The 12,666-nt window shown below is 40.9% G+C and overlaps 1 protein-coding gene across 2 annotated transcripts in view; it reads right to left on the bottom strand.

The window, feature by feature from the left end:
* Positions 1-342: 342 nt before the first annotated feature.
* LOC121398029 (regulating synaptic membrane exocytosis protein 4-like) overlaps positions 343-12,666 on the bottom strand; it is a 51,831-nt gene continuing 39,507 nt past the window's right edge. For both annotated transcript variants that reach the window (XM_041576412.1, XM_041576411.1), the window contains exons 3-6: positions 7,488-7,600; positions 6,897-6,998; positions 4,877-5,016; positions 343-784 (exon numbers count right to left, since the gene is read on the bottom strand). In XM_041576412.1, the coding sequence (XP_041432346.1) occupies positions 566-784; positions 4,877-5,016; positions 6,897-6,998; positions 7,488-7,600 (574 nt within the window). In that variant the 3' untranslated portion in view covers positions 343-565. The remainder of the gene's footprint in view (positions 785-4,876; positions 5,017-6,896; positions 6,999-7,487; positions 7,601-12,666) is intronic.

Genomic DNA, 12,666 nt, shown 5'->3' on the forward strand with positions numbered 1-12,666 from the left:
CCAAAAAGTGATTTATTAACTGCATTAACCAAGTAGTAAAGACACTTCCTGGCAAGTTTGGCACAGTTTTAAAATCAGTACGATATATTCGCTGTACAATAAATAAATAGTGTTTGCAACAAAAGTGTCGCCACTGGGTTTACCATTTTTTTCCAGTTAAATCCTTCTTCAGGCAAAAAGTTATAGGAATGTTTTTAAAAAGTTCTTATTAGAAAGCTATGAAAATACCCTTCTCTACAATAAAAGATACCATGACGGCTGTCGCTTTCTCTATCTCAGATTTAGGTTAGTAGAAGACATTGAACATTGAGAATAGAGGTATTTAGATGATGTTTTTTGTTAGACTCAGGGCATTTACCGAAGGTTACTCTCCTACGAAGAAATTAAACCCCCTTTTGTTCCCCCCACTCATTCTCTCTCTCTCTCGAAAGGATGTTTGGTTACTTTTAATTTCCAGAAAAGCTGGTCAAACATGCAATATTTTCGAGGTCAGAGATCGAAACAAAACCTTGGTGGTGGCTTTTTTTTTTTTAGAAAAAAATCTCGAATGTCATCTTGTTGACTATTAGGATCTCTCGCAGCATGGTCCAACTGTGCTTTCCAAGGAAAGCTGAGAAGATTGGCGGAGAAGTGGAGCTGCCGATGGATCGACCATCGAGGAGAACGGGAACAGCTTGTACCAGCCAATAACCATGCTGGACAAATCCAGTTCTTCTAAAAGTATTCTTGACACTCCCATGAAATGCTTTTTCTCCATTCGGCCATAATTGCCCCATACCATCACCTTTAAAAATAAAAAACAATTATAATTAGTCCACATATAATTGTAAAAATTGCTTGTCCCTCATTATTTAAATGCTGCTTTATGTCTTGTAGCTCTTTCAATGGGCCCTAGTGCTTCTTCTTCTCCCATCTCCATGTCTCTTTCTTCTCTGTTAAAGGAATAATGACATGTTTCTAAAGATCATTAGCTCATCCTTCCCAGGCCCTGGGAATGACATACTGATGATTCTTAGATAATAGGGGACCCTGTTTTTTTTTCCAGAACAATTTTGGTGGGACAAACTTGTAGGCTCACTAAGGAACAATGAAGGCAGGTTGCTGAACAGCAATAACCTAATGGGTTGGTTTAGACATTTTGGAGGGCTGTACCACTAATAAAGATAATTCTTTTCTCTTCTCTTAGAAAGAGAGTGCAAGAGGGTACAGGCCTCTAGGGTGTCCATGGGCTGTAATAGGTTCAGTTTTGCACCCTTTCATTCCCCAGCATTTGTTCTTTTTTTTTTTTAATTCAGGCATTTTTATTTGAGCAGCACAAAAGTCAACACAAAGTTACAATATCATACCAATAATCATATGCATCTGAAGTGTACATAAATTTGTAATCAAATACAGCAGTAGATCGTTACATTTGTGTCCAAAGATGAGAGTATACAGTAGGAGGCATTAATCTTATAGTATACAATTGTACAATAAAGTTACGTTACCCAGTCTGTCTATTTACCCCAGATTTTCTCGTACTTGATGGGGCTGCATCTGGTCTTATAAGTAAGTGCTTCCAGAGCAGAAAGATTTTTAATCTCAAGCACCCACTGTGGACCAGAAGGAGTAAGAGAGTCTTTCCACCTCCTCGTAATCTGGCTACAAAGACACATTTATTGACAAACAAACATTGATGGAAAGTAAGTAGGTCTTTCAACCCCATCCCAAACAGGCATACCTTTATATTTCTGGGAAGCTGTACCTCTAAAATTGAATCAAGCGTATTAAGTACCAGTGCCCAAAACGGCATTAGAGATGTGCATTCCCACAGCATTTGTACAAGAGAGGCTTGATCATTGTGGCATCTAGGACATTCAGGGGAAATCGAGGGAAAAATACTGTGCAGCCTCGCAGGGTAGTAGTACGCCCTGTGTATACAATACAGATGGATGAGTCTATCTCTGTAGCTCAAGGAGTGACCAGCGGAGTCTCAAACATCTTAGAGTGAAGTCACATGTATATTTTTGATATAAGTCCCTTTGAAGAGCCTTGGGAGATTTGTTCAATCAGTCCTATGTGGACAATTCGGATAGGTTATTTAATCTGTTGTATATGTAAGCATCTTTTTAACTTGCGCATAATGCGCTTCAAAGGGGACCATTCCATCCTCACGCCAGACATCCTTCATTTTAGATATGCCACACCTCTCCCATACCAAGTTGGGCTTCAGCATAGCTACCCCAGGAAAAGCTTGATTGCGCCATAATGGGGTTTGGTGAGGGATGTCAGTACACTGAATCACCTGCATTGCTTTTCACCAGATCACCCTCATACCAAGCAAGACAGGGTTTTGATAAGTCATAGCCAGTGGTTTTTTGCTAAGTAGCCATTGGAGAGGGGAATGACCCACACCCAACAGAATCTTATGCAGGGAGTATAATGTTTGATGACTTGCCCCTTCTACCCAGGATGCTAAGTGAGTTGCGTGGCAAGAAAGTATAGAAACACATTCGGGAAAGTCACCCCCATCAGCTTCCCCCTAGTTAAAGTAGCTAAGCTCAATCGGGAGCTAGAGTTAGTCCAGATCAATTGCCTAAAAATAGTATCTAGTTTAGTAAAGAATGCTTTTTTTTATTATAATGGGGGCTAGTTGCAGGATATACGTTATTTTGGGCAGGAGAATCACCTTAACTAGCTGCACTCTACCCATCGGACTTAACATCAAGGACTCCCAGGCCCTCACCTTGTGCTGTACGATTGTTAATAATGGAGATAGAGTTAGGTTATAGAAATCAGAGACAGGGAGTTTAATTACTATTCCAAGGTAAGTGGTTATTTGGTGGTTAGATTAAATAGAGTTTGTGGAGAAGTACCAGGCCCAGACTGGCAATCTGTGGGTTCTGGCAAATGCCAGAGGGGCTGCTATAAGGTCCCATATAAAGTCAGTATTTAGTGGGCTGGTGTGGGCTGTTTGGGCCTCTGAGTGGGCTGATTTGGGCCTCTGTATACCTGAAATGCCAGGGCCTATTTTAATTCTCAGTCCAGCCCTGAGAAGTACCATGGTCTCCTAAATATATTCAGGTGTCATCTGCATATAGCTGTATGCGTTTCTCCATGTCTGACAATCGCCACCCAATCAGTCCCTCCTGCTGTCTCACAGCTTGTGCGAATGGCTCCAAGGCCAGGGTAAACAGAAGCGGGGACATGGGCAGCCCTGCCTGGTTCCCCTTCCGAGTTGGAAGGCCTGGGAGCTGATCCCATTGATTACTATGGAGGCCTTAGGTGCTTGATATAACAATTTCAGCCAGGTTGTGAATTTAGGGCCAATCTTGAGACTACCCAAAACTTGCCATAAGTATGGCCATTCTACCATATCAAAGGCCTTAGTGATATCCAAGGCAGCTATTGTCCTCTGCCCGGCGTTATCATGTTGAGTTGCTAAGTTCACATATAAACGACTTGTATTAAAGGCTGTTGATTTACCCGACATAAAGCCAGTTTGGTCCTCTGATAACCATATGTAGAACATTGCATAACCTGAGCGATAACAGCTTGGCCCATATTTTGATGTCTGTACATAATAATGAGATAGGATGATATGCATCAATATTTGTATCTTTACCAGTGGTAAATAACCCCTCTTATATTTATTGGTGAATGTTATCCATATTATAGATGCATTATAATGATTAGTATCCATATTTCTTTAAAACCTGTAGCACTGCGGTAGAGAAGAACCTTGGATGAACCACTTTAGGCATGCACAGCAAGGCTGGGCTTGAAATGAGGTTGTGCCAGTGATGTAAGTGAAGCTCCGAAGGAGCTAGAACAGAATGTGATAGACTAATTGCTTTCTTTGGAATGCTGTTTCAAATAAAATTATACACTGCTCCAAGGAAATGGGCCTGGCAACAAATCGGGTCTGCAGATAAATGTATAGGAAGACGTATCTAAAGCCGAGCTGCCAGCCATCCACCTAATCAATAGGCACTTTGAGAAGCTTGCTAATGTTTTATTATAGAAAAGGCGTTTGCCTTTCAATGGCTCCTTTGTGCCACGCACAGATTTTCAGTATAATACGGACCCTGGCGTGAAAGCTTTGCTTCTTGTATCCATTTCTGCGGCAGCAAATGTGATGTATTTATCCAAACGTGCTGTTCTTTATTAACCATATTCAGTCTCTGAAAGTTCCAAGATAAATAGAAACTGAAGACACTGTCAGTTCTGGCTCCTAAATAATGAAGGGGGGGGGCTCATGATCCCAAAATGAAACCAAATTACTTTCTGAATTTCTTCCAAACTACCTCTCAACTGAAGCTGAAGCAGCATGGTACTTTGTTATTTTAGAAGATTAAAAAGAAGTCTTTCTGAGAAAAAAAAATGGTATATGGTTCATCTCCAAAAACACAATGTTTAGGCATGGGGTAATTTTAGCTTAACTTATTTTCATGTAATTAACTCTTTCCAAATCGAATGCCTCCATGGGAAAGTCTACGCCATCCTCTGACATTTTTGTACATATACTGTCCTCTGCCCTTTAATGTTCTCTTATGAGTGGTGCCAAGTTTTTAATGTGGAATCCATTCTGTTGAGAAGCATAAGTAGTGCCAGAAGTCCACCCCCACGATTGCATTTATCAGTAGAGCTATGAGTCCCAATTTGAGACTCTTCCTATGGGTGCAGGTTCTTTAGGAGCCACCACCAAATCTATCACCTTAATCAATGTAAGGCATTCCAAGTTGGAAGAGAACAAATGTGCCAAGGGCCTCCTAGAATGGAGCTACCTGCTTTTGGGTTCTGCACTCTTAATGCTTTTTCATTCATGCCCTGGCTGGGTATTCAAGCATTATATACAACATAAATGTAATTTTTTTCAGCTGATTATTTCACATACCTGCAATACTTTTCCTTGTGGGCCCTCCGTAAATAAAAGCACCTGATTATATAGCGGGTCTAATGATTTCCGGGCAACTTTTGTCTTCTTCTTGGCAATGCAATTTCCGTTCTCTAACAAATAGACTTTTATATAAGCAGCTGGGGGACAAAACAAAATAACATGTACATATGGATAATATTCTGATATAGTCTGATATATATAATATGTGTTTGTAAGCTTACCACCCAAATAACATTAATGTGAATAAGTGCCGAAAAATTATTGAAAAACCAGTAAAAAATATTTAAAAAAAAAGAGAACCCCCCCAATTTGTATTTTACAGTTGACAGTCTAGAGCAGGGATCCCCAAACTTTTGAATCCGTGAGCAATGAGAAGTTAAAGGAGTTAGGGAGCAACGTTACAGTGCCAAATAAGTGCTGTGATTGGCCTTTTGGTAGCCCCTATGTGAATTGTCAACCTACATTGAGACTCTGTTTGGCAGTACATCTGGTTTTTATACAACCAACACTTGCCTCTAAGCCTGGAATTCAATAATAATCACCTGCTTTGAGGCCACTGGAAGCAACATCCAAGGGGTTGGAGAGAAACATGTTGCTCACGAGCTACTGGTTGGGGATCACTGGTCTAGAGTATATTATTTTTTAGGCAAAACTACCCTATACTGTATAATATCCTCCTTATCCTTGCCTTCTTCCATTGGCTCAACACTTAAATAGGATAAAATGCATTCTTCGCAACCAAAGGTATGCTGGGATATTTATTATGGGGACACATTTGCTCAGGTGGAGGTAGGTGGACTATATCTGAAGGTGCCACCAAAGCTAATGTGTTGGAGTAGGTCCAACCTGATACTTTAAAAATATGGATATTGCCTTGGCTAAAACAAGTTATATATCTGCTCATCTCCTCCGTTTATTTGAAGGAGAAACAGCTGCAGCCTGAACCCAATTTCCAATACTACTAATAATAATAAGACGAAGCCCAAAGCTCGGTTATCTCTGGCGCAAGGGATCTTTGGCGAGCAGTTAAATCTTAATGAATAATTTATTCTCCCGCTTTGGTTTCTGCTCCGGAGACCTTAAGACAGACCTGATTATTAAAATGAGCAAGTCAGATGTCTCAGCGCATACAGTATTACGTGCCGGCACCGGCTTGTTCATTTCATTTTAATTGCTTTTATATTACAGTATGGTTATTTATTCAATAAACGCAATCATTTGGGTCTCTGAATTACAAGCAAGGCGGAATAGGAAATTGCCTACAGACTGAGACTTCCCCCCCTTCGTGCCCTCTCGCATGGCAACGGCCCCTGTCCCCGCGTTTGCTTTAATCCAGGTCAGGCTGCTGCCTGCAATCGATACATATAAAGCCATGTGACTTAGTGCTTAGGAACAGCCGGGCTCTTGTCATGATGGAAACCATCAGATTTGCCTGTGCCAATGAAGGTGTGCCTACAAGGGAATTCTGACTAATAGATCTGGTGTGACCTGAATTATTGTAATGGCAACATCCAGCACACCGCATCTGTCCGTTGAAATTTGAAATAAAAGACCTCTCTCGTAAAATATATAAGAATTTCTGAAGTCACCAAGGAGTTCTGTTACCCATTCGAAGACACAAGGCCCAGGCAGGACAAAGAATGCCAAAACTTATATTTTAGGGGAGCTAACAGTTGGGAAACCTGGGGTCCAGTGACATATATACATAGATGAAGAATCAACTGGTTCCAAGGCAGGTGATTATTTGATGTGGTAGTGGACAGATGCCAAGAGGTGGAGGTTAACAGTGGGGGGTTCTTGGCAACGGAGGAAGGCTCAGGCCCCCAACTGAGGCAATACAATATAATCTAGGAATGTCCAAGGTGTAGCCTTCAATAAAAGTTGAAGCTGCAGTTTGGGAACCTTCTTATAACTACCTACCTTCTTATACCTATCTTAAACTTCTCCGACATACATGAAAACAAATACAATGAAATGAAAGTACAGCGGGTGCGTTAAATACCAACTAATCATCTACCTGGTGGAGTTTTAGATCCTGCCTTTGCCGTTAAACCTCGCGCCTGGATAATTTCCACTTCAAGTTGCCCATTTCTTTCTAATAAACCAATCTCGACATCCCCTGAAATAAACAAAGATCAGTAAATGACTTAAAAGGATTTGTCTCGTCATGAAACGCTTTAACAGATAAATGATCTCCCTCCTCGTAAAACCTCTATTTACTGAATAAATACGAGTTGAAATATTAATAGCTGGTCCATAGGCTTTTAGTGTGATTCAATTGTTGGCCTGATAGGCATGATTCTAAAAACCTGCCCTCCACAAGGCCCCATTTGACAGAAATTAGACAGGACAGAGCTGATGCAAAGCCAGGAAAAGTGGGCAGAGTTTGGCTGTACCAGGTTTAATGGGCGTTGCCAAGGATTATTTCTTATTTCTTTCTAAGCAATAGAGCCTTAGTGGGCATTCTCCATTGATGTAAAACCTGAAGGCAATGGGCTTCCAGCAACAGAAGGCAAATTAATTAGGATGTTGGTGATGATAGCGCAACCAGCATGGCACTGTATTGCACCATTACCTATCCAAAAGATGAGCAAACTCCACTACTTACCCATTGATGTAGTCGCTAAGGTTTGCCGACCAACAAACTGGGCTGGACCCATGCCTGTAAGGAAGTCTCCAAACTGGCCATCAGATGCCAAACACATCCCACTGTAGTTTAAACTGTAACAGAGAAACAGAATAACATTTTTTAAAACATAAAACTGATGGAAATGATGTTGTATCTGGTGCTATATCTTTTTGGTTTGGGCCATGGACTCCTAAAAAATGCCAATGTATCTATATATCTACCCAAGTAACTATGAGGCTGAAATGAAGGCACAGAACTAGACTAGTGTTTTGATGAGATGCACTCATTTGTGTCCCACCTGGAATTTCCCTTTAAGGGACCCCAGGAATCCCAGTGTTTCTATAGGGACAGGCTCTGGTTGGCCTCTGCGCCTAGTGCTGGATTGGAAATCTGGTGCTAAATTTAGCACCAGTGGGCACAAGATAGTCCCCCGGCAATTGCAGATCTGAATGCACTTTGTAGCCTGTCCAGTACTTTGTAAATGTCCCCTGTTTTATGGCTGCAGTAGTCCACCCTTAATATGGACATTCCAACTAGAAAATGGGTTAACGGTGGATTTGGATATGAGGCTTGTGTAGAGCATGCAATGACCAAAAACCTCCTGCTTATTCATAAGGGCAAACACGTTGGATATTTTCATGGCAGATAAGTAAGAAACAATGATTCCAGGCACAGTCCATATGTAGCTTTAGCAAAGTTGTAGGTGTTAAGATGGCTCTCGGGAGACCCCCCCTTCCTATCTAGAAGACACCTGTTGGCCGCCCAAACATATGGGCTCTTTGACTGCTGATCAGGACTGCATATGCTCTCCATTTATCAGCGCTTTCCCTGTAGCTATTCAGAAGATTTCCTTAATGAGCGCAGCTCAGAACAGAATAATGGTTACAGGAAAATGTGTTTCGGATGGCAAATTTGGTGCGTTTTTTATTTCACATCCCGCTCCTAGGAATTATGGTGACTTTGATGACTTTTGATCACCGTACAGTAAAGATGAATAAAAGATATTTGCCACATTAGGCACAGGTACAGAGAGGTCAGTGGGTTGGATTCAGGTTCAGACTGGGAGCGCAGGACTCCGGGAAAAACCCAGGGGACCTTGGTCCTCGGAGGTACCACCAACTAAGGTGGTAGCCCTGGTGGGCCCCACACAACAGAGTCCAACACTGGTCAAGTTGCCAATAAGACAGTTGCAGGTGGGGTCTATGGAACAAGGTTGAGGCCGGTAAAAATGCGGATTGTGGGTCCGGGTGTGTTTTGCTGATTTGGGTTGGATATGGGCTTCAAAAATGGGACCCACACAGGGCTGTAACCTACTTTACATTTTGTTACTTCCCCAATAGATACATGTAATGGAAATATTAAGAACTAAAAGGAGTCTGCAGTTTTTCTAATGCGTAAGCTGCTCTTACATGCTTCCCAATCATCTCCCATAGCCCTCCTATTGTGTTATCAGCTCATTACAATAACCCAGACGGTGGTGTGATTTAGAAATCTGAACCATGGCATGATGTCACTAGGGGCTTGGCCAGCCAAACAGGGCAGTAGATGGCACTTTCCAATTCATTCATTACTCAGCTTGCAGTAGATAACTCTACTTGCTCATTGGTTGATATGTTTTATGGCAGAGGGGCAATTTGTTATTCAATATTTAAAAAACAAAACAAAAACAGTGTATTAACTATAACAAACCCCACAGGTCCCTTTGGCATTTCTACCCAATGCAGCACACTCAGAATGCCACCAAAGTTATGTCTGGCTTTATTTTACGCCGCGTTCCTTTAGAGATGTGTCATCAATAAAACCTCATTAAAAAAAATAAAAAAAACAAAATAAAACCTCATTTACATAAGGAGTCTTTTAAAGAGGGGCAATACAAATTATACAAAAAACACTTGATTGGCAGCTACTAATGAGCTGGACACGACTGCAGGCTGCTCAGCAAAACACTTAGCAGATCTTGGGGAGTGGACAAGTCTCTTAATCAGGGCCAAATTAATAGCCCCGGTGTTTGGAGCATTTCCCAATCTCGTCAGCAAAAAATTACATCGTTCAGATATCCATGGAATGATTTGCTAAGGAGTTGAAGACTGGCACATAGCATATAAGCTGTGCTTCCTACTTGCAATGTTATATTATGGGTGACATGAGTTCTCATAACATATAATATATTACACACAGTGATTGGCCTCAGCCGGTTCCTTACCTATAGAAGCCAACTGTAGCTGGTACAATATATCTCAAGGTGGCTTAAAATGGATGAGCACTGTTTTAACCCACCTTGAGATACATCAAGGGTGATCTCAAGATGGGTACACTAGATATTTCCCTCAATACCTTAAAGAGCAGATTGTTGGACAGTAAAGACTACATTGACCAAAACTTGTCCTCATACTGTATAGACGTTTGACAGCTAATATTTTTGTCACAAGTTTTTGTTTCGTGACTATGCAAAGACATAAACCATGGCTTATATGTATAGGGAAGAACAAAGAATGTTTTTATGGCACATGTGTGCATTAGAGTCCTTCATGTATCTTGGTCTAATATGGTCTAGTTGTCTTAGAAACATCACACAATTCTCTTCTCCGGCCAGTGATGGATTGCATACTCAGCTGGCCTGAAGATAGAAATTATCAACTGCCTACTCAAAAGAGCAAATATATAACTCCTGGAAGGTGGGGGGAGTGGTGGTCATGAAGTCCATGTTGGCTTCCTCCAGGCTCCTCCTTTACAGTACCTTAAATTGTTATCATGACTAACTGACTGTTAGTCACGTCTTCATTTCCTCCACTGTCTTGTCTTAATTAAACTAATTCAATTGTAACTGATTTCTTTAGCAGGGTCATCTGCACAGTGACACCTGTCTCCTTGGTTGTAGCTGGTGAAGTATTTAATGGAGACTTTTGCATCAGCACAGTATGTTGGTTGCTGCCCTATATTACTCTCAGTGACATACTCTCCTTTGATTATTTTCATTGCCTGTAGAACGTGCTACCTACTTTGGTTGTTTTTGTGGGATGAAAAGTTTGAATGTAGACATGTAGAAGACACAATACAATGTGGTTGTAGAAAGATTGTTAATGTGGTTCTAGAATTTCAAGTGAACGTGAGGGAAACAATAATGTCTATTTCAAAGTAGGAGTGAGCCTATGCCTCAACCCTCCAGCTGTTACTAGAGATATGGAAAAAGTACAAAGAAATGATGATACATCAGTGCCCACTATACTCTCATATACTGTATTTAGCAGCTGGGTCAAGAAACAGCAGCAATAGGAATTGAAAAATGTGTACCCCTGCCCAAACATCCAGAAATTGGCAAGGAGAACATATCATCCAGTTCATGTTTGGAACCTGAGGCCTCCACATATGAAAAAGGACAACTATTATAATGCTAAATGGCTATACTCCTTAAATATGCTATTCTGGCTTCACACCCGAAGCAGCAAAGAACATATAGAATGACTATAAAGTGAGTCTTCCAAAGCAGTGGTTCCCAAACTGTTGGGCTGGACCCTATGGGGGGACCTAGAGCAGTGGTATGGTAGACTGAACCTGAAGGCCACTTATGGTGAGAACTGGGAAGAATTCCAATTTGTCCTCAGCTTGATGTTCAGTTAGGGTGAGATTTGGATTATTCCTTGATCAAAGGTTGGACAACCACTACCATAGACAACCACCATTTGGAATTTTGTTATCAATGAAACCAGTTTATGGCTAGTCTACTACATTGATATGTTGCAAAAATAACTCTTTATGACTAAGGGTCTCCAGTGACCCCTCTGGAACTGCCCCTGATCCTCTGCTTCTTATCCAACTACTGACCAACAAATATGAACTAACGGGGCTTCTGCCTTATTATTTTTTATCCTTTATCTAGCACAGTAAATATTGTAATGTACACAAATGAAACTGAAACCAAACTGATATGAAATATGGAGAAGCAAAGAAAACGTGTATACACGAAGAAGCCTTTACTCAATGCCTAATTGCAATATTATATTTTATACCTGGAAAAACAGAAACCCTTGTTCTATAGCGGCAGTTCTAATAAAAACATTATTTATGCCACAAGCTGCTTCATTACCTGCAGTTAGGGAACAAGCAACGAACATTTAAGGTTCACTAATTATTTCCCATTGTTGTTCATGGAATATAAGGTCTTCCATGAACTGCGCGTGTGACATGCAGAACATGCAAGGACGCAGCATGGGAAATTTAAATTAGCAATACTTATACAACGCAAGCTTCCCCCTACCCCACCAGACAGCAGAACAGTCTGTCAGCACATGGTTGCCATGGAGATTAAAATGTCCACGAGGGGATGACAGTTAGCAATACAGCAGCATTCCAAATGTGTGCCGCACATGCACAAAAGGCGCTCGGAATGGGGTAGATTTGAGGGGAACTGGTTCATAACTAGCTTTTCAAGAGAATGGATTTATGAACAATAGAGGCACGCATGAGTGTTTCAGAAATTAATATGGAGACACCAGCAAATGTGTGCCAAACGTGGGCCGTGCTGGCAAGAAAAGGGAAATATCAACAATAACTGTGTCACAGAAAACGTAATTCCTGGGCTGAACATATACTGCATTTTATAAGAATGGCTCCTTCTTCTATTTGGCCATGGAACCCGTTTTTTTAAATTATTACGACAATACTTCAGTTATAATTTTTATTGATTTAACATAAGAATACTTGGTTGATTAAAACATGCAATTAGTATCTTCTTTTAGGAAGGACATATCAAGTCTCTGATGGCAAGCCCCAAGGCTCCCAAATCCTTAGATGGGTTTTTGAAAGAATATCAGGTAGCTTTTCACTAATCATGACATTGGTATTAGACGCTATCAAATAAGGAATTGGAAGTGAAGGAATGAGAGATGATCTGGTTGGGAGCTCTTAGTATGAAGGTTATCAATTTTCAGGAACTGTAATGTTTTTATAGCAATCTCCTGTTTCCTACAAGAGCCACCCAATGGTCTTTTCTCAAATGAATATTTGATAAGACCAAAAACACTTGGACAAAAATGTTGTACTTAAGAGCACTGCCACCATATATGACACATTCTGCCCTCCTCTTTGCAATTTGGTACGGTGCAACTCAACAACCTACTACATGGACAGCCTATAATGTGGTTAATGGGTGAGCAATTCT

The sequence above is a fragment of the Xenopus laevis genome, chromosome 9_10L (genome assembly GCF_017654675.1).
Source record: "Xenopus laevis strain J_2021 chromosome 9_10L, Xenopus_laevis_v10.1, whole genome shotgun sequence".
In the NCBI taxonomy this organism is placed as follows: domain Eukaryota; kingdom Metazoa; phylum Chordata; class Amphibia; order Anura; family Pipidae; genus Xenopus; species Xenopus laevis.